At 40.6% G+C, this 22962-nt stretch overlaps 1 protein-coding gene across 2 annotated transcripts in view; it reads left to right on the top strand.

Annotated features, from left to right (window-relative positions):
• The window catches only part of IFT56 (intraflagellar transport 56), a gene marked incomplete at its 5' end in the record, with an annotated part of 385523 nt that extends 363067 nt beyond the window's left edge, over window positions 1-22456 (top strand). For both annotated transcript variants that reach the window (XM_082266190.1, XM_082266189.1), the window contains 3 exons: window positions 4180-4286; window positions 10703-10836; window positions 22131-22456. In XM_082266190.1, the coding sequence (XP_082122316.1) occupies window positions 4180-4286; window positions 10703-10836; window positions 22131-22242 (353 nt within the window). In that variant the 3' untranslated portion in view covers window positions 22243-22456. The remainder of the gene's footprint in view (window positions 1-4179; window positions 4287-10702; window positions 10837-22130) is intronic.
• Window positions 22457-22962: the final 506 nt, after the last annotated feature.

Here is a 22962-nt window from a genome sequence, read left to right as displayed (position 1 = left end):
ATCCAAAAGAATGAGTGAAAGAGGTAGTAATATCCACAGCAGTCCCAAAAAAGGGGGGACAGGCAAACCATAAAAGCTTTGAAAACCCTCAAAGATCGTAGTGTTTATCACACTGCTGCCTGCAGGACCTCATGTCTAAGGCCCTTATTCACATTGGGTGATTAGCTCTGTGCCTCATACAGGGCTGTTCTTTACCAGCATGGGGATACACAAGAGCTGCACGCATCCCCGTGCCGGTGTCCCATTTTGATCTATTGGGACATGCGGCTAAATGGACACAGCTGTTGCGTCCCTATATGAAATGCGCATGTGGGTCCCTGAATTCATCCTGTGGGCATTCGGGGACCCATACCCACATGTCATATAGGGACACGGCGGCTGTGTCAATGCAGCCGCATGTCCCAACAGAATAAAATAGGATGGCGGTACAGGGATGAATGCAGCACCTGTGTCGGTAAAAGGCAGAACTGCACAAAACAAATCGCCTGTGTAAATGTAATGATAAAACTTGCGAATTTGTGAAAGCAGGGCAGATAGCAGTTTTCCATATCTGGAACACTGAGACCTGGTGTCAAAAGTCCCAACAAGCACTCACTGCTCTGGTTAAATGAGTGGTTATAGGGGATTCTGTTACTTTGGTGAATAAGTCTAAATTGTTAGGTGAATCCATGGAGAGATGGTTGCACTGGCATCCTCTGTAAGGGCTGTCTAATGTAAAAAAAACAAAGTTTGTTTGTCAAAAGGAGGTTGTGGTGATTCTTCATAGCTGAAACCACATCTTAGGTGTGTAGCGCAATCTAGGGTGATGGTCAAAAATATGGAAGCACAATGTTCTCATTGAGATGGAAAGAGGACACAACCTTGGGCAAAAAAGATTCCTAGGTCTCACCAGTGCCAGACAAGGTCATTCAGAGCCCAGGGCAAAAATGCCTAACTGCCACAGTCATCTTACCCACTCCCAATTGTCATACCCATGTACAGATTGCAGGGTTCAGGAGTGTTTAACCTACGAAGTGAGGGGGAAGGAAATGTAGAGGTTATCTTGGAGGTCTGGGGTAAAAGACACACACACACCCACCCATACATACAATATATAGACACACGCTCTCATACATACTATACATAAACTCATAGAAATATAGTTACTGCTAATTGGTGGACAAACGAACACTAAATATATGAAAAATATATACCTCATGCACGCAGGCTTAAAGAAATGCTGCTTTTACAAGCTTACAGCATATATTTTTATGCCTTTAAACACATTTCTATATTAGCCTATATGACCATGCATATAAGGTGTTTATATCAGTATTTTAAAAGCAGTGTTTAGAGGCATAGAAAATGTACAAAAGCTGTGTTTTCCGTGAAGAGGTTATGAGCACAATTTGCACACCTAAATGCACAAAAATGCACCAAATATGAGCATGTGCACATAAATGTATTCAGGTGGCCAGGAATTATCCAAAATGATCATTTTCTACAGTAGATTTTTCTGCCATCTACTGGCAGAAAGATCCAGCTTCGAAAGGAATATTTGAATACACCCGTGTGCCTAAGAGGCCTAAAGAACTTAAAAGCCAGGTTTCACCATAAATTTAAGTGTATAGTTTTAGACAAACTCACTTGTTAGGCCTTATGCAATCTGGGCATTTTGGGTACACACCCAGCCCCACTGATAGGAGCCTGTGAAAATCTAAGAGAGGCTGAATCCTGATGGGGCTAAATACCCAGTGTGCAAGAGGCCTTGTGAGCAATTGTTACAAGAGCTGCAAAAACCTGTGTCATTTAAAACAAATGTGCTTTTTCTTTGACAAAATACACCTCAATACAGTGCCTTGAAAAAGTATTCATACCCCTTGAAATTTTCCACATTTTGTCATGTTACAACCAAAAATGTAAATGTATTTTATTTGGGATTTTATGTGATAGACCGACACCAAGTGGCACATAATTGTGAAGTGGAAGGAAAATGATAAATGGTTTTCGAAATTTTTTACAAATAAATACCTGAAAAGTGTGGCATGCATTTGTATTCAGCCCCCCTGAGTCAATACTTTGTAAAACCACCGTTCACTGCAATTACAGCTGCAGGTCTTTTTGGGTGTGTCTCTACCAGCTTTGCACATCTAGAGAGTCACGTGAAATCAGAAGTGGGCGGTGCCTATATAAGACCTTTCAAAGTGCAGAGACGGCAGACAGCGGGAGGCCTCCCAGGAGGTGGAGCGATTTTTATTTTTTTTATTTATTGGGTCTGGCTGGCATCGTAATTGAAGATGGATGTACATTGACGGACACTTTTTTTAATAAAGGACTTGTCAAAAACAGTTTTGACGCTTTTTTCGTAAATGGTTAGGGGTGCAATGTAACCAATACCTATTCACATAGGGGGAGGGCCAGGATCTGGGGCCCCCCTTATTAAAGGGGGCTTCCCGATTCTAATAAGCCCCCCACAGCCCAGGGTTGTCATGGGGACAAGGTGCTTTAGAGTAGGGGGGCGCAGAGCCTCCCCTGCCCAAAAGCACCCACCCTCCAATGTTGAGGGCATGTGGCCTGGTATGGTTCAGGAGGGGGATGGGGTGCTCGCTCACCCCCCCCCTCCCTTCCCTGACCTGCCAGGCTGCATGCTCGAGTTAAGGGTCTGGTATGGCTTTGGGGGGGGGGACCCCATGCTGGATTTAAAAAAAAAAAATGTTTTAACATTTTTCTATTGCTGGGCAATTCCTGGCATTGTTTTATTTACATTCATCTGTCAGTGGGGAGGCCCGCTGATAGATGATGACTTGATAGTTGTTAAGGACGCAGAACGAGCTTTTTCCCGGCCCGCTGCTTAACAACCAGCTTTTTCTTCACACAAAATTTGAATCGGTTCTTCACACAAAATTTGAATCGGTCGATTGTTTTTTGACCGATCTGAATTCTAATCTTTCTGAAAAGTTGGAATTCATTAGAGAATGAATAAACAAAACAAATTTTAATGGTTTTCAAGAAAATGTGTTACTATTTAATTCGGAGATGAGGCTACATCTATATTCGTTACTATTTTATTCTGAGATTTGGATGTATTTACCTTACAATTAGCCTGTTCATACATGGTCCGAATCTTGGTCGATCACTGTTGAACCCACCAAGATTTGAACCGTCTATGGCCGGCTTCAGAGATAACCCCATGCCATTAAAGCCAGCAGAATGAGAAGCTAGGTGCAAAATCAGACATTGAGCTAAAAAGGCCAGTCAAGACGGAGGCAGCCATCGGAATCGTGGGGATACCTTCGGATTTGAGAATCTGAAGGAATCTAGGGAAAAGTATTAGAGATAGAGACAAAGGGGAGTAGTGCATCTAAGGAGAGTCCTTAGCATGGCCATACCATTGCTTTTATTTTAAAAAATCTGACCAGCCCCTCCTCTAGTTATTGAGTTTATACTTGTTGCAATAAGAGTTAATGCCCAACTATGGGCATATTCAAATTTTTACAGTATATAGTAAATTACTATATTATTATCTTTGGCCTGTGTGGGTTTTTCAAACACCTTGTCCTGGCACATATAAAATTAAAGTCTTCAACACTCACCTTTTCCTTGGAAATCTTGCTCCGCTTGCTTCCTTGTCCCGGAAATCTTGTTTCCTTGCATGTAGCCTGGATTGTTTAAGCAACTTGTTATCTTGGGGACTGGTCCTTTTGCTGGACACATTGGATGCAAACAAAAGAAGAGGAGAAGAGGCTTGTGACCGTGACCTCAGATAAGTAAACAAGGCATTAGGAACTTTTTTGTTTCGGCAATCAGCTATAGAGGGGTGAAAGAAATGGTGTTTTTGCTTTTCCCAGAGTTGGGCTTTAAGAAAAAAAAGAATGTAGTGACGTACTGCTGGCTCCCCACCACAGCTCGCATTTTATCAATAGGCTGCAAATATCTGTCTGCGCTGTAAAGTAACCTAGCAATGTATAACGGCAATTGGATAACAATATCCACATTATGTTATAAATAATACCCTTTGTATCCAATCATCCTTTAGGCATCAATATACTCACATGTATTTAAATCTACATTGCTTTGTCCCCAGTGAACATTTAAAAACAGTATAAAATGTAAAAAACATTCTGTTTTGGCTTTAGTTATACTTTTGTACATTCTATAAAAGTAGTTGTAATGAAATAGTAATCATTTTGTAAAATACAGATATCATGAACAAAAAACCAAGGATGGCATGGGAGTTGTATTTGAAAATGGAAACATCAGGGGAGTCATTTAGCCTTCTCCAGCTGATTGCCAATGACTGCTATAAGGTAAGAACTTTTTATGTGTAAAGCTTAGCGTAATTCTAGTCAAAACCTAACTAAGCTAACATCTACTCCCACCCCCATGCTAAGACTAATTTATCTACACTGTGAAATGAAAGCTGTCTATACTTACCAATTCTGAAGTTGCTGCAGTCTGGTTACATGACTGGCTTCTAGCACTGACGTTTGAGTAGAGAAGAGACAGCCGAGAATGCCTGCCCCATAGTAAGCTTATGGGTGACGTCATTGCCTAGACTCTGCAGCCATTGTCTGCGATCTCTCTTCTACACTGAAGCCAGCGCTGGAGAAATCATTAGGCCGGACAAGATTAACTTCACAATCAGTAAGCACAGACATCTTTCCTTTTACAGGGTAGATAGAATAGGCTTAAAAGCGGTGTAGGAGTAGATTTTTTTCTTGGTCAGGTTTTGACTGGAATTACATCTAAAGTTAGGAGAACTACCGCTTCCGATAGCCTAGGAAGTGGGAGCGGGTACCTGTCAAAATTGGTTAGCCACTCCCCCCCCCCCCTCCACCTCCCCAAAAGCTCCATTACACAAATAGGAGCGGGGAGGAGGCCTGAAAGCGGAACTTCCCCTTTTGGGTGGAGCTCCACTTTAGTAAAAGTCCTAGCTTACAGTGAATCTGTACAGTATGCGCTATACATTGCTAGCAAATATTTTAATCACTGTTCCAACATCCCATGCAAAAACCAACTAATATAGGCTTAGATATGGTCATTGAATGTTTGTAGCTAATTTTATTTCAAGTCATTGTATTTGTGCAGTTATTTATCGAACACATATATATCTTCAGGAAAAAAAATACACTAAAATGAATATTAGTGCAAACAAAACAAAATAGTGTATAAAACCCATTTTTGGTAAGATAAAAAAGATTGGATTGTGTTTTGTGAACAGATTCCAAACAGGTCAAGTCTTAAAATTGTGCATGCCTGTGGAATCACAAAAAAAACGTTGGTACCCAAAATTCTCCATAGGCGACATTTTAAAAGCCATTACAGGTTATCAGTTTAGAGTCAACTGTGAGTTGTAGCCATAGAATAAGAAGACAACGTTTGCAACCATACAACTCTTCCACCACATACTGTAAATGTTTTTGCACACAGAATGTGTTTGATCATGCATTAAAGTAGAACTAAAGGCAAGTTTTTCCAGATTCTTTATAGAAAAAGGGAGGTTTATAATCTGTCAAGTTTTTTTTTTTTGCCCATTGAGGCAATTTCCCTTTACTTTCCTCTTCAATCATCAAAACAGGAAGCGTGAGCAAATCCTAACAAAGTGAAGGAATCCCAGTTGTCTCCAGAACAAATGTTCCCACTGGAAGATTTCCCGACTTTTCTTGTCCTGGTGATAATTCAAAAGTTGGGATCTTCTTTCACTGAAAACGGTAAACAGGGCAAATGGAGAGCGTGAACCTAAATGTATATCCCATCACACTTACTAGCTAGCCGGAAAAAAAACATACAAATAAAAACAATTACACAACATTTGCAAATGTATACATAAAAACCCCCCTCTGTATAAAAAAAGGAAAGAGGAACTGTACGGCTAAAGATTATAATACTAACTGCACCACATTCCTGGTAATAATAGAAGAAAATTAATGAGTAAAATGGGATTTTTGGAGTCCACAAACGTAATATAAAATAATGATATTTCACTTGTACAAAATGTAAAAGCCAAATACAAAAAGACAAATTACAAGTGCATAATACAAATTTCTACCATTGCTTGTTATATTTAATTTAATTTCATATGCACTAACATCTTCTACATGTTTTGCCAAAATAACTTCTTCAGGAAGTGTTCAAGTGCAAATAATATAACAAAGCTTCTACACCAAGATGGAATCAGCGTGCCAAAAAGGGCAGAGGAACGATCCCAAGGAGCCGCAGGGTGCCAAAGCCACCTAAGAGCCTAAGAGCAACAATCCCACGCCCCCACCAGAAACACCTGCACCCTTCCAGCTATGTCCAAACTATGGCCCTCCAGCTCTTCAGGAACTACAATTCCCATCATGCCTAGTTATGTCTGTGAATGTCAGAGATTCACAGTGCCTCATGGGAATTGTAGTTCCTGAACAGCTGGAGGACTGTAGTTTGGACACCCCTGCTAGGCCAATCTCAGAGGGGGTACAAACGGCACAGGACAACAATAGGGTTAAAATTAAATTGAAGCAATACCCAGAAAAAAGGTATACCCCACTTAGAATACGGTTATGATCCTTCACTCATGTGGTAGTCGGAATGGGATCTATATGGAATATCATAAAAAAAAAAAAAAAAATGTGCAGCATTTCGAAGTTGTACCACCCAGATGTTTTCTGCTTTTGCTCGGTAAAACTCAATAAAAAAAAACCTATTGCAAAATAAAAAAAAGTGCAGCACAAATATAAACAAATTCATGAAAATGTGATAAATAACTGTGTAACAGCATCAATGAAAATCTCTTTGTTAAAAATACACTGTGACGTGTTGCTAAGTGCACCTCAAAAGAATAGAAAAAAATAAAAGTTCCACAAAACAATTCTTCATGTGCTTGAAGAAAGATCCAGGAATAGCCAAGGTGACACCCAAGAAAAAGTCCACAGAGGAGGCTTACCGGAATGCCAGTGACCCCCCTTATAAAGGGTGGTCAAAACTCACTTCAATGACTAGGAATGGGTCACAAGGAAGGAAAGGACACCGACACAGGAACCTCCTGGCAGCCATAAATCTATATCTGGTAATCAGGTGAACACCGGCTTGCTCTCAGCAGACCATAGTATATGAAAAATAAGGGCTCAACCTAGTGTAATAACATAAAAACACCTTTGTTTATTAAAATGTAGTGCACTTCCATAGTATACTCTTGTGAACAGCATGTAAAAATGCCAGAATACAGAGACAGGTCCTTTATCCAGCAACCAAAATAGCTAACATTCAGCCGTGCATGTGCAGTAGCATGTGTATGTTGCTCTGCTCTACACGTTTTGCCATATGTGACTTCATCAGGGGCACCTAATGTATGGAATATAATCCCTGCTATCCCCACGTGGACAGGCTTCCCGGGCTGATTGATTTTAACCCTATTGTTGTTCTTTGCTTTGTTATATTATTTGCACTTTTGACAAAACATGTAAAAGATGGTAGTGCGCATGTAATGAAATCAAATATAACAGGCAATAGTTGAAATTTTTATTATGCACTTGTAATTTGTCTTTATGTATTTGGCTTTTAAATTTTGTACAATTAAAATATCATTAGTTTATTTTAGGTTTGTGGACTCCAATACCTCTACTCCCATCCTACTCATTCCTATTCTTCTAAGGCACCTCTGTATAGTGCAGTCCTAACTCTAATATTTGAGAGCCTCCATGTTGAAGCATACAGTGTATAGCAATGAATAAATTAAGGAAAGGTATGCCTGGAGGGAGCCAATTCCTCCTCAACCACTGCCTGACCATAGAACGTCCTTGGCTTGGGGTGATTATACTGGGATGGTTGCCTGCAGCTACAAGCATCATCCCAGTAGCAAAATTTACAGCATCCGATTATCTTTTAGGCAGAAGTGAGTCGAGTGGCTAAACAGCCACTTGATCACTTCTATGGGTAGCACAAATGGGTCCCCCTCCCGCCACCTCTGCCACCTTTCCCGGGCTCACCTGTCTAATCACAGACTCTGAGACCACTGCAGGTGGCAGGAACAATATAGGGAGAGAGAGAGAAGAACTGAAATTGTTTCTTTTTCTCTGTGACCCTGAAACCAGAAGCGAACAGGATTTTGTTAAATCTGGTTTCAGCTTTTTGTTTACCTGGTCATTAGCAGCCTAACATTAATCCAGCATATATAGCAGTGATTAAATTAAGGGAAGATAGAGTTAGTACTACACTATTCCACATATTTTGCAACAGTTCATTGCACCATCCTGCATGTGCTGTACATTGCATAATCCTGACCGCTATAGTAGTCAGTAGCACTTAATACACAGTCCAGAGTACAGGGTTCAGCTGTAATGTAAGACCCTGAGTATGGAGTACAAAGTTCAAGAGTAGTCCCGCCGCACCCCCCCCCCAGCTAAAATCTCCTTCATACAAACCCCAAAATACCCCCCCCCCCCGCCCCTTCCCCATACACAAAATATCCCTAACTTCTTTTCCTCCTAATTAAAAAGAATCCCATTCCCCTGACCACAATCACCCCCCAACCCCCCCCCCCCTTCTCCGTGCCACCAAAAACGTCATCTTTCTTCCTTTCACTATAAGCATATATTTCCCTTCCCTTACAACCAACTACTTCTTTGAATGCACAAACCATACAAAACTCTGAAAGCTGAGAGGCACCTGACCCAAAGTAAAGAGAACACCTTTTCAAAATGTTTCCAATGTAAAAAGATCAGGCGCCTTGGCAGTTTTTAAGGTAAAACTATTAATAGTATTTTTACATAGTTACATAGTTAGTGAGGTTGAAAAAAGACATCAGTCCATCCAGTTCAACCCATGATGCGTGTGTGTGTTTGCTTTTAACCGTACATTGTATACCCCTGTATGTTGTGGTCTTTAAGGTGTCCATCTAATAGTTTTTTGAAACTATCAATGCTCCCTGCTGAATAAAATGAATAAATAAAAAATCTCTTAGTTCAAAAATAAAGTGCAAATGTTGTGTGCCACTCCTATATTGAAATCAATCACCTGGTATCTGGATGGTGATAACAAAGAAAGTGCTAGTGCATAAATAACAATGAGAAAAAGTAATAAAATTCAGTGCAATATTTGTTAGTTCATTGATACTGAGATAAAGTGGTTGTAATGTAAACTGTGGGCTCTATTTGAATAAAAAAATATATTTTAAAGTGCAAAAAAAAAGTGCAATTGCAATATATCACTCCTAATGGGTGAACTCAATCCCCTGATATCTTAGCGATATAGCAAAAAATATTAGTGCATATATAACAATGTATACAGATATATAGTACAAAAAACAAAATTAATGATCATGAAGGAATGTTCCAATAACTTGCAATGAAAAAGAGACTGTATCCATGCTCGTGGCTTGTATCGTGGTGGCCGGAGCGGCGGAGGACTTCTCATACTCAGATTCCTAGTGTCAGGCAGACACCATCTTCTGTGAGTGCATATCATTTTGGTTTATGGAATAAATAAATAGTTATACAGAATTACGATATTGGTGGCTTCCTCATTTTATTTCCTCATATGTACCATCCGGATCCTTGACCCATCCGTGGTGAGCACTAATAAAGGAGAAAAGTATCTGTCTGGTCTCTGTTGTGGATAAGCCTTTTTGCTGGTTTATAACTTTACCAGCAACAGTTCTGGTGAGTTCTTTCTAGGAGAATCGGTGGAGCACTGGGGGTGGAAGCATTTTCACGTGTGAACACTTTGTTTTTGGATGTCAGCACCATTTGTACTTTGTCACTGGACTTTTTTACATGGACTTTCTTATTATGGACTTTGATTTATAATTCACATTTATTAATATCATTATTTATATTTTTTATTTATCTATTTCGATTATATTTATATTTTGCATTAATTAGTGCAATTAGTACACCTGTGATCACAGCACAAGTTAATGTCATTGCACTAGCACGTTTTCATTGCAGGTTATTGGAACATTTTTTCATGATCATTTTTTTTTATTTTTGCACTATATATGACACATTAATAGTGGTATCTGTATACATTGTTATTCATGCACTAATATTTTTTTGCTATATCCCTAAGATATCAGGGGATTTTGTTCAACCATTAGGAGTGATATATTGCATTTGCACTTTTTTTGCACTTTAAAATATTTTTTTTTATTCAGATAAAGCCCACAGTTTACATTACAACCACTTTATCTCAGTATCAATGAACTAACAAATATTGCACTGAATTTTATATCTTTTTCTCATTGCTTTTTATGTACCAGCACTTTCTTTGGTATCACTGTCAAGATACAAGGTGATTGATTTCAATACAGGAGTGGCACACAACATTTGCACTTTATTTTTGAACCAAGAGATTTTTTATTTATTCATTTTTATCTCGGATCCATATAGAGCACACAGTTCATATTACAACAATAGATCTCAGTATTGATGAACTAACAGAAATTGCGCTGATTTTCTTTTATTTTCTAAAGAGAACACCTGTATAGTGATAATGTGCAGGAAGGGAAATAGGTCCCCTGGGGAGCTGCCTCATCCTGCATCACCGGTTGGGGTTCTACAGGGACTGTGGTAAGCTTTGCTCTAATACCCAATGCAGTCCTAAAGTTTAAGCTGTAAATCCTTCCTTGTGCAATACCAAGCACAATATTCTCAGTGATCTATGTATTCCTATATAAACACAATTGAATTTATATATGCAAGTGTTGTACCTGCCTAGTCATTTATTCTTTTGTTTTGTTTTATAGATGGGTCAGTTCTATTATGCAGCTAAGGCTTTTGATGTATTGGAAAGGCTAGATCCAAGTCCTGAATACTGGGAAGGAAAGCGTGGCGCATGTGTTGGAATCTTTCAGATGATTTTAGCAGGCCGGGAACCAAAGTGAGTATAGCATGATAGCAGGCCACAATCTGTAATTTTTAACTTTTTGTTTGTAGCAGGTAATCCTAACAATTACTAAGAGTTCTTGCTTTGAGAAAAAGTACCTATAGGGCAGCATAGAATGTGCATATTGCAGGGCTGTAATTTAAATAATTATTAAATATGTGCACTGCGCTTCTGAAATAATAGTGAATAATCTATATGTGCTGCTGCTTTACATAAACATAATAAAACAATAAAGGTGAAATTAAATGCAACAAATATTTCACAGCAGCACACCAACTAAAATAAAATAACATCAAAATCAAGTGAAAATAAAGAAAAAATATAGCAAATGTGCATAAAAGAGTCCATAAGACAAGTCCAACAAAGTGTGATAGAACTGGTGTATTAATGAAGAAACACAAAGCTATACACCAAGGGTCTCCAAACTGTGGCCCAGGGTTCAGATGCGGCCCTTTTCTCGCCTTTATCCAGCCCTTGGAACACTTTTCCTTCCACTGATACAAGACATTATTCCTCACACTGACACCAACAATGGAGCATAATTCCTGATACTGACATTAACAACAGGGCACTATTTCTCCCACTAAAACAAGGATGTGTCACTATTCTTTAAACTGACACCAGTGATGGGGATCTATTCATCCCACTGACACCAGTGATGGGTCACTCACTATTTCTCCCACTGATACCAATGATGGGGCACTATTCCTCCCACTGACACCAACAATTGGACCCTATCCCTTCTGCTGACACCAATGACAGGGCGGCCACAGTCCGGCCCCCATAAAGTCAGTAAATACAGTAAACTGGCCCTTTGTTTAGAAATTTTGGAGACCCCTGCTATATACCATATATTCTCCACTATGATGTTTAGTGCAGGTTCCACTTCCTTAAGAATTATGCTCACCAGATGATTTTGCCATTCACTCTCGTGTTTAGCTAATAACGCTTATGCTGATCTAGAGCTGCTCAAAATCATCAAACTCCATCTAGATATTGCGATCCATCAGGATCCTGGCACAAAAGCGTCTTGGCGCGCCCTTACCCGCGTTGCTTTCAGGCGGCTCACTGAAAGGAAGGCTCTGGTCACACATAGGTAGATGAGTTGGTTTCCTGTTTCATTCATCACTAGTCTCTCTCTGATATATTGATAATCTTCTGGTATCGGGAACGTTGGCAGAGCATTCCTTTCAATGATCCGCCTGAACGCAATGCGGGTAACAGAGCGCCGAGACAGTTTGTCCCTGGATCCTGATGGATAGCAATATCTAATTTCACTTTTATTGTTTAATTTAAATAATTACCTTTAGATTTAGCTTTCTGTACATTTTTTTACAGCTTTGATACATTATTTTAACCCTTTTGCTGCTAGGCCCTGCACTCCACTTTTAAAGGAAGGTAGTCAGACCATTTTTGAAATTTTGCACTTGATATATTTAAAGAAAAAAAAAGAAAAGTTAATTGTTGGGGTTTACATAAGACCTAAACGCTAAGTTCACCTCTTTTTTTTCCTGAAATTCCAGCTTCCCTATGTACCAATATAACGTTAATGTACCTCTGTTGCAGAAAAGAAAAAGCTTTCTTTATATTCTAGGACACACCTTACCTCAGCCTCAGGTTATTGTATAGAAAACTCCTCCATTACTTCCTGGTATCCATCCTGGTATATGGGGCGGAAAAACAGTTAGTGAACTAAGGGCATGGTTCAGCAGATTACCTCATTAACATGCACCCTGCACCTGCCCTCCTCCTCCAGGAGATTGCTCTTGCCCACCCCTGTACTGAAATGCAATGTCAGTGATCACTGAATTAATAGCCAGTGTGTTCCGTTACTAATCATTTGTTTTGTACCACCTTCTCGCATAGATCGTTCATTTGGCAGAGTTTGCAGGAGCTGAATGATCACATAACAGCCTGTGTGAAGAAGTGCTGTAGTATTGAAAACAGGAGAGTCATTACCTCGGAAGTCTTTAAAGCTCACCATACACTATACAGTCTGATTGCACAATCTCCTTTAGATCTACCATCATGTAGTGAAGGGGCCTGCCTGATTGGATACAGAGTGACTGTATAGACAGGTGTGTCCACCTATTATATAGTTCTAGTAAATCTACAGGAGATTGTACAGAGATTGTGCAATCAAATTGTATAGCGTATGGCCACCTTTATACCCCTAAACTGAACTAGTTGCGCGTTCATGGCCGGTAATTGTTAACAGCACCCCAAACACGCGCATGAAAGCAAATGTGCATTTTGTCAAGTGAAAAAAAACACACGGTAAAAATATGCAAACCGCAACGTGCCAAAATACCCCATGGGCTACTTTGCTGCATTTGTCTTGCATAGAGCAGCCCATTGAAATGAATGGGCTGCCCTGTGCATGTCAAGTGAAAAACGCACCAAAAAACGTGCTCCCAGTACTGTGTGAATGGTACCTGAAAGTGAAATTGGTGTTTAAACCCTCCCTCAGCTGGATCTGGATTACCAGAACATTGACAGCTAAATGTCTCCCTCCCATGTACTTGAAAAAAGATGGCCTTACACTATGCATTCTGATTGTACAATCTATGTACAGTTTCCTTTATGTTTACCAAAACTATTTAATAAGAGAACCCACCTGAACAACCCATAAAATTTGTATCAAACCAGGCAGGCTCTTGCAATACATAGTTGATGGTAGATCCAAAGGAGAATGTAGAATCAGATTGTACAGTATATGACCACCTTAAAGGAGGAAGTAGGAAAGTGGGTGGAAATAAAAAGAAGGGCAAACTTTCCAAAATTGTACTCATTGATGGAAAGGGTAAACTGGGACCAAACCCTGGGATCCCTGACCACAGAGGAAAAATGGGAATGCTTTAGGAACATATTAGGCAAAGGCATCTTGCAGTGCATTCCTATGGGAAATAAATTTAGAAGAGACAAAGCCAAACCTGGCTGGCTAAACCGTAGCGTCAAAAAACTTATTAGGGGAAAAAAATTGGCCTTCAAGAAGTATAAATCAGAGGGCACAGTATCGGCTTTCGAGCAATACAAGGAGGCAAATAAGAAAAGTAAACAAGAAATCAAGATGGCTAAAATCAACTTTGAGAGACAAATAGCGGAGGATAGTAAAAAAAACCCAAAGAAATTCTTTAAATATATCAACAGCAAAAAAACTAGGGCAGAGCATATTGCACACATAATTAACAATGATGGGAGGATGGTTACAGAGGACACTGAAAAAGCAACCGTGCTGAATGCTTTTTTCTCGTCAGTCTTTACACAGGAAACGGAGGGGTACACTGACCATGACTGTTTGGTTAGTAGTAATACACAGGACTTGCCACTATGGCTAACAGAGGGTGAAATCAGGGAAAGGCTGGTGTGAGGGATTAGCTCGGTGGTAGGCGTATGGGTGACCCCTTTGGGGGTGCGTTTTCACAGAGAGATAGCCGAGCAGAGGTTGAAAACAAGACTGATTTATTCATGCAATTTACTTCACATAATTGCAAGCGTCAAAACAGCCAAAATAAAATAAAAGACAAAATAAATCCTTGCCTCTGTGGGCGGCTACCTTCTCACGCTGGAACCTACCTAAGAAGTCTTTCCAACCTACTGTTGGGCCGACACTGCTGATCCTACAGCAGACACTCAAATGTCCATTTGTTTGCTTTTCACACAGCACAAACATTGTCCATTGAACATGTCCCTTTGTTTCTTTCACATCAACAGTTCGTCTTCTCACCTTTGAGACGTATTCACCCTTGGTTACCGTCCCGGGCACACATCACTCCGGGGGGTCTTCTCCCAGGCCCACACATCCTGTCGGGAGGCACACGCTGACTGTCCTCCTGCTCCCAGCCCACATGGCTTCAGGACACAGCTTCTGGAGGCAGCAAACAATAGGACTTTCTCTGAACAAATTATAGAGCCTTAACTCCCTCATTCTGAACAGGTGAAGGCCTTTCAACTTCCTGCTGGCTAGCTCTGTAGCCAACACCCTAAATTAATTAATGGACTTTCTAAGCAGGTGGGAATGTGTCTCCTCTCAGTGACTACATTCCCAGATTTACCTGACTTCCTGTCACATACCCCCCCCTCTTGTTTCAACCCTAGGGTTGGGACACATATTTCCAGGCACGCATGTGTCAGGCACTGCTGACTCACTGATAAGCCTCCTATTATCCTCAAGCTTCCGGATGAAACTGTTTTGTCATCTTCATTGACGGATTTCTCATAAATGCCACACAGTTTGTCTCTCATCTCATATACACATTCTTCAACTGCATTTTTGGCATCATTTTGCTCCTTCTCGTTTCTGTCATCTTCATTGACAGCTTTCTCATAAATGTCAGACAGCTTGTCCCTCATAACCGTCTGTCCAATCCACCATGGAGGACCGTGATCCATAGGCAACTCAATTGGGCTAGTCTTAAGGTCTTCAACATTCTTAAGACGCCTCTCTCTGCAATCCATAAATGTTTTCCACAAAACTTTGAGAACCTTTGCTTCACTAAGCTTTGTTCCAAGTAGGGACTCTTGACATCCCTCTGTGACTTGAGTTGCCTCTCCATACAGCTGTACACAATCATTGACTTTTTGTTGTAAAAGGGAATGATCTTCCTTCTTGAGCTTTGCTTGCTCTAAGATGCTGTGCAGAGGATTTTCCAATTGAGACAACAGGCTGTCACACATTTCTTCAAAGTGACCCCTGTTCCTTTTCCCAGAGATATCAATATCATTCAAACATTTCATATTCATAGGCAGATCTGAAGCATTTGCACTCATCAACTTCTTAAACTTTTCGCCCTCCTGAGCGAGTCGCAGTAAAGGCCTACTATTTGATTTGATATTCAGTTTATATTTCTTGCCAAACTCTTCACAGAAGTAGCCAACCAGAACATCATCAACTTTCCTTCCACCAACATAGGGGTTAAAGGCAACAACACAGTTGAACCCAGCGATCTGGGTGGTATCCATTATAGACCTCCTCTCTGCATCAGTGAAGAAGCATGGAACTGCAACACATTCTTTTACAGGTTTCTTCAATGCACTTTCTGCTGAACTATTTGACCGCTCAAGGTCACCTAGTTCCTTTTCTCTATCTGAATTCCACATGGAATGTATCTCAAGATCACGATCAAATTTCTGCCACCTGTCTTTCACCAGTTCCATTTTGGAAATATTCCCTGAAAGGCACTTGAACTTAATTTGCTTCACGTTTTCATCAACAGCCTTAGTTTTCTCCACTAGGTGGCGTTTGCTTTTTTCTCCCAGATTTATATCACTTGCTTTAGTTTTCTCCGCTTTAGTTTTCTCCACTAGGTTTTCAGCCTGAACTGAGAAAACATCACATTTCTTACACAGCTCCTTTGTTTGCTGAAGTTTTTGAAGGAACGGTTTATTCCACAGGGGTGATTCAAGCCACATGTCATCACATTTCTGAGGCTCACTCAGGACAGACCCCAAAACACTGATCCTTTTAAAAACTGCATCAGGCACACTATCCCCTCTTTGGGACAGATCCTCTGTTGCCTGTAATTCCTCTTCCAGTTCCTGCAACGGAATCTTCATCTCTTCTACTTGCTGTTCTAAGACTCGCTTAGACTTTTCTAGCTCCTGAACGCTTTTCACAACATCATCCTTGGAGCGGACCAAATCTTCCATTTCTGTACACAGCTGTTGGTTAACTCTTTCTAGTTCAACTTTACACTCTAGAGCTTCCTCCAAGGAGCGAGCCAAGAACAGGGCTTTGCTCTCGTTATCACGCGCCTCCGCTTCTGCGCGGTCGCGTTCTTCTGCATATTTTGCAGACACAGTCTTCTCTTCACCAAGCATCTGATCAAACTTCTTTTTCACATCTTCAACACACTGTAATGAACCAACGCTTTCTTCCATGCGTTTTTTCATATCCGCTATCTGAGCTTGCAATGTTGCGACTTGCTCTGATAGGTTTTTCTTTGCTTCCGCCTCCTCTTTTAATTGTTCCAGGAAGCCATTTTTCTCATCTTCCATTTGTTTGAGCTTTGTGCTAAAACTCAGCCTTTGACACCTCTCTTCCTGTAAGAGTTCCTGCGTGTCTTGCAGCTGCGATTCCAAGATAGAAAAATCTTCCGCAATTTCTCTAGATTTTCTGTCTGCTTGAGAAAGCTGATTTGTAACATTGTCCAACTCAACCTGCAGTCGGTTTGCCTTCTCTGACAGCTTAGCACACAATCGGTCACCTTCTGACACCTTGACTTGCGATTCCAGAAGCTGTGCCTCTACTTTTTCCCTCTTATGTTCACAATCTCCTTTTCCCTGCATAAGAGCCTTCACCTCATTGGCTAGTTTCTGGGAATGAGACTGTAATTCTGCCACACAGGCTTCTTTCTCCTTTAACTGCTGCTGGAAACGTTGGGCTTCACCTTTCCAACTTTCACAGTCTGCACGTAATTCATCTACCACATTGCTCAAAGTGGTGAGCTCATACACAGTACTCCGTAATTTAGCCTCTCTTTCACTTTTCTCGTTGTCGCTGAGAGACAATGTCGCTTTCAGAGCAACATTCTGTTCCTGCGACTCCTGCAGGTCTATTTTTGTAACTTCCAAACACTGAAGACTTTTTTCCAGCTGATTACGCAACTCCAACATTTCACACATACTTTGCTTCTGCAAAGTCTGAATTTCAATTTCCTTTTCCATGAGGATGGTATCTTTCTCCTTTATAGTGTCTTGACATTTTTGCAACTCGACCAAAAGAAGAGCAGTGGATTCTTCCCACTGTAACACATGAGACTTGAGTAGTTCATTCATTTCCTGCAAGTTTCTATGCTCCATTTTAAGCAATTCCAAGGCTTGTTCCTTTTCTTCCATTTTCCGTTGCAAGGCATCCAACTCAGCCCTGCACACATACTCTGTTTCCTCCAAACCGATGGCCTCCATTGGCTGCTGGCGTCTCTGTTTCCAGCCTGCCATGCTCTCTTGATGAGCCTTTTGTTGAGCTGCAAAGCTCCGTTGTTTCAGCATCTCCCCCATTTTGGGTTTACTTTTCATCTGAGCACACTGCGTCTCCATAGCAGTTTCATCAGTGTTGCTAGGGACAACAACCTTCCTCTTTAGTAGACTCTCTTTAGGCATGGATGGGGCTGGTTCAGACGGTAACATCCCCTCCATCCATAGAATCCGGTCTCTCATTTCATCTATCTTTGCATTTTTCAGGCGTTTGGATCGCCCCATCTTCAATAACTCCACAAATTTTTCACAGTCCAGCAAAAAATTTTCAGACCACTGTCTCTTTAACACATGTAGTTTTTCTCTCTCTTGCAAGATCTCTTTTCCTGCACACACAGTTTGTGCAGTCACTTGCACCAGACACAACAAAGTTCATCAAATAATTTTGAGACCGCTGTCTCTTTAAAACACTTTTTTTTTTTTTTTTCTGTCAGGATCTTCTCTCCTGCACACATAGATTGTGCAATCTCATGCACCAGATAAAGTTCATCAAACATTTGCACTTCCTTGCAGGGATCTCTGCTTATGCCCACTGCATACCTCCACCATATGTGAGGGATTAGCTCGGTGGTAGGCGTATGGGTGACCCCTTTGGGGGTGCGTTTTCACAGAGAGATAGCCGAGCAGAGGTTGAAAACAAGACTGATTTATTCATGCAATTTACTTCACATAATTGCAAGCGTCAAAACAGCCAAAATAAAATAAAAGACAAAATAAATCCTTGCCTCTGTGGGCGGCTACCTTCTCACGCTGGAACCTACCTAAGAAGTCTTTCCAACCTACTGTTGGGCCGACACTGCTGATCCTACAGCAGACACTCAAATGTCCATTTGTTTGCTTTTCACACAGCACAAACATTGTCCATTGAACATGTCCCTTTGTTTCTTTCACATCAACAGTTCGTCTTCTCACCTTTGAGACGTATTCACCCTTGGTTACCGTCCCGGGCACACATCACTCCGGGGGGTCTTCTCCCAGGCCCACACATCCTGTCGGGAGGCACACGCTGACTGTCCTCCTGCTCCCAGCCCACATGGCTTCAGGACACAGCTTCTGGAGGCAGCAAACAATAGGACTTTCTCTGAACAAATTATAGAGCCTTAACTCCCTCATTCTGAACAGGTGAAGGCCTTTCAACTTCCTGCTGGCTAGCTCTGTAGCCAACACCCTAAATTAATTAATGGACTTTCTAAGCAGGTGGGAATGTGTCTCCTCTCAGTGACTACATTCCCAGATTTACCTGACTTCCTGTCACACTGGATAAACTCAACACAAACAAATCACCAGGCCCGGATGGCGTACATCCGAGAGTACTCAAGGAACTCAGTAAGGTTATATCCAGACCACTGTTCCTGATCTTTGCTGACAGTATTAGGACAGGAGATGTACCAGGGGATTGGAAGAAAGCTAACGTGATTCCGATATTCAAAAAGGGCCAGAGGCATATCCAGGGAAATTATAGGCCTGTCAGTTTGACATCAATAGTATGTAAACTTCTGGAGGGGATGATAAGGGACTATATCGTAGAGTTTGCTAAAGACAACAACATCATCAGCAGTAATCAGCACGGGTTTACAAATGGGCGTTCTTGTCAAACCAATCTATTAACATTTTACGAGGAGGTGAGCTGTGAGCTAGATAGGGGGAGACCAGTGGATGTGGTGTACTTGGATTTCGCTAAGGCGTTTGATACAGTTCCCCACAAGCGCTTAATTTATAAAATAAGATCTGCAGGTATCGACAGCAGGGTTTGCTCTTGGATACGGAATTGGCTTAAAGGGCGTGTCCAAAGAGTGGTAATAAACAGCGCATACTCAGACTGGTCTGAGGTAGTAAGCGGGGTGCCCCAGGGCTCAGTCCTGGGACCAACCTTGTTCAATTTATTCATAAACAACATTGAGGTCGGGATCAGTAGTTCGATATCAGTTTTTGCAGATGACACAAAATTGGCCAGAGCAATAACTGCACAGCATGAAGCAGATATCCTACAGAATGACCTGGACAAAATTACAGAGTGGGCACGGACATGGCAAATGAGGTTTAACGTGGAGAAGTGTAAGGTTTTGCACTTGGGGACTAAAAACATAAAAGCACAATACACGTTAGGAGGGGAACCCTTGGGGGAATCAAAAATGGAGAAGGATCTGGGAGTCTTGGTTGATGATAGATTAGGCAACAGCATGCAATGTCAAGCGGCAGCTGCCAAAGCCAGCAGAATATTGGCATGCATAAAGAAAGGGATGTATTCCAGAGATAAGACTATAATCCTTCCACTTTATAAAACTCTGGTCCGACCACATCTGGAGTATTCTGTCCAGTTCTGGTCGCCAGTCCTCAGGAGGGATGTGTTGGAGCTGGAGAGAGTCCAGAGAAGGGCAACTAAACTAATTAGGGGATTGGAGGACCTTGACTATGAAGAGCGTCTACAATCGCTCGATTTATTCTCCCTGGAGAAGAGACGTCTGAGGGGGGACATGATAGCAATTTATAAATATCTTAATGGGGATCCCAGCTTAGAAAAAAAGCTGTTCATTTGAAGGGATTGCATGAGGACTCGAGGGCATACAATGCGATTAGAGGAGAAGCGTTTTAACCTCAGGCAACGTGGGGGGTTCTTTACTGTTAGGGCTACAAGATTGTGGAATTCTCTACCACAAGAGGTGGTTTCTGCGGGTAGTATGGTGGCTTTCAAAAGACTCTTAGACTTACATCTCAAGGATCAGAACATTCAGGGGTATGTGAGATGATTACAGCCACACACACCTACACAGGTTGAACTGGATGGACTATTGTCTTTATTCAACCTCACCTACTATGTAACTATGTATGTGTTGTAGTAATGGGGTAGTTGTGGTCCACAGAAGTATACACACACCCTATTCTGTGATGCAGTAAGGTAGTGCATGATGGGATATGAAGTTTCCTGGATGATACAGGAAGTGATGGGCTGAGAAAGCATTTTTTAAAATTTTGAAACGAGAGGTGAACATTCAAAGCTGCTATGGACTAGGTAAGTAAAAGATAAGCACATTGGGATGGCTTGGGCAGAAAAGACATAAAAAAGGCTTCTATTTATTATGAAAAACTAAAATTCTGCTTGAAAGGGTGATCTTAGTGTTTAAGAAATAAGTTTCAGTGTTGGAAATGGGGTTAAGAGGAGGAGTTAAATTTTAGGGTCAAAATACGTGTTACATTTTAGGGTAAGATACAGGGTCTATAGTGGAACTAAACCCTCTTATTCTTTACAGCCAAAAAAAGCTGCCATAGTTACATAGTTAGTCTGGTTGAAAAAAAAAAAAAAAGACATCAAAATAATCTCAAAAGCCAACTCGGCTTCGGTTTAATCTGCAGGTTGCCATGGTGCTGTACATGTTTATTTATGACATTAGCCATTTATTGGCTTTACAGTTCTGTTGAGAGCACAAGCAACTGTGACAGTTATCATTTACCGCATCCCTTAAATGTAGCTGTTTTGGCACATTGTTAAAATCAATGGATTTAGTTTTGCTTTAAGTGTAAGGGCAGATGGCAGGATGAATTATTGCAAAATCCCTTAGGATGTTTATAAGTTTTACCGGTTAAAGTACATACATGATTGAAACTCCTAAAACCTAACTAAATTTGGCCATAATGCAAGAGCTCTTGACATAATGTCAAAGTATGCACAGCATAGGTGCGTTTTATGGTAGATCAGGCTATTTCTCCTCCCAGCACTAAAAGGTCCATGTTCCCTTTCACCACTGCTGCAGTGTTCTTCTGCACTGGTTCCATTTGACCTTGCACATTGAAAGGAAGAGAACGTACAATGAAGCTCGATACACACTATACAACTTTTCTTGTTCAGTTTTCTTAAGATTTACCTTCACCTATGTAGTGCAAGGGCCTGCCTGATTACATACAAATTGAAAGTGTTTAGGTTTGACCTCATATTATATAGTTTTGGTAAGTCTAAAGGAAAAAATCTAAAGACAGTTGTATAGTGTGTATCCAGCTTTACACTAATAAAGAAGGATTTGCTAATGTATATGGAACCCATGGCAGATAAATGTCTTTTGTCTTACATTGAAGGAGCCACAACTTTTTGGTTCAACGTACAGTTCAAAAAGACAGCTTGGATACAACAAATTTGATAGCAGTTAAATTACTGAAATGTGAAAAGCAATATCCAAATGAAAGTCTAATATTTTCTTTTTATTGCACTTAAACTATATAAAATGTATCTAAACAGCAGTAAACTTACAGCAGATTGAAATGATTGGATTGCTTTTTAACATTAATATGTAACTGTGTACGTCATTCTCTTTTTGTTTTAGAGAGACACTGACAGAAGTGCTTCACTTGCTGAGAAGTACAGGTAGTACTCAGGTAGAATATATCATCCGAATAATGAAGAAATGGGGCAAGGATAACCGTGTGCCAGTATAACTGACTTTTACATAAATTTGCCAAGATTTCTCAGAAGAGTAAAATTGTCTCTAGAAGAAGCTCTGCAAGTTGTATCCACTGGAGGATTATACCCTGGATAGCTATATAACCAGCTGGAGAACGAGTGTTCAGATGCTCTTTTTTCTGCAAATATATCTTTTTTTTAAATCATATTGCATACATAAACAATAAAACACAACTTTATATGTTTAAATGTCACAGGGTAGTTTATTTCCATAAATCAAGTCCTAACTCTGCCTTTAACTACAGTTTTTTTCTCGTTCAATGAGGAATATAGGAGTCAATTGTGGTTATACTGCAGTCCACAGGAGGGTTTGGACATCAGTAAACAAATAAATGAGCAGCCCTCCCACTACCAGAAAGCCTATTTTTTTACCAGTGTCCCAGGAGGAGAGATACCTTTTCTGTACTGAGGAAAGATTATACATTTTTTTTTAAATATTTTTTTTGCATTTATCAAGGCTTCATCTGTATGCTGATTGAGCTAGTCTCTTTATGCAGCTATCTGGATTGGTGTATCCTTAGCAATAGTTACATAGCTGGTAAGGTTGAATAAAGACACCGGCTTATCCAGTTGAACCTGAGTGTGATTGAGTAAGTGTGTGTACGTATGTGTGACTACTGTTTTTCAGCAATAGCTTTGGGGGCCCTACCCAAATACCACTGAACTGGATAATAAACTGGTAATGACTAAGTGTT

Source organism: Pelophylax lessonae (genome assembly GCF_965119305.1).
Source record: "Pelophylax lessonae genome assembly, chromosome: 8".
Lineage (NCBI taxonomy): Eukaryota > Metazoa > Chordata > Amphibia > Anura > Ranidae > Pelophylax > Pelophylax lessonae.
Note: the sequence above shows the minus strand (reverse complement) of the source record. Positions and strands in the feature narration are given on the sequence as shown.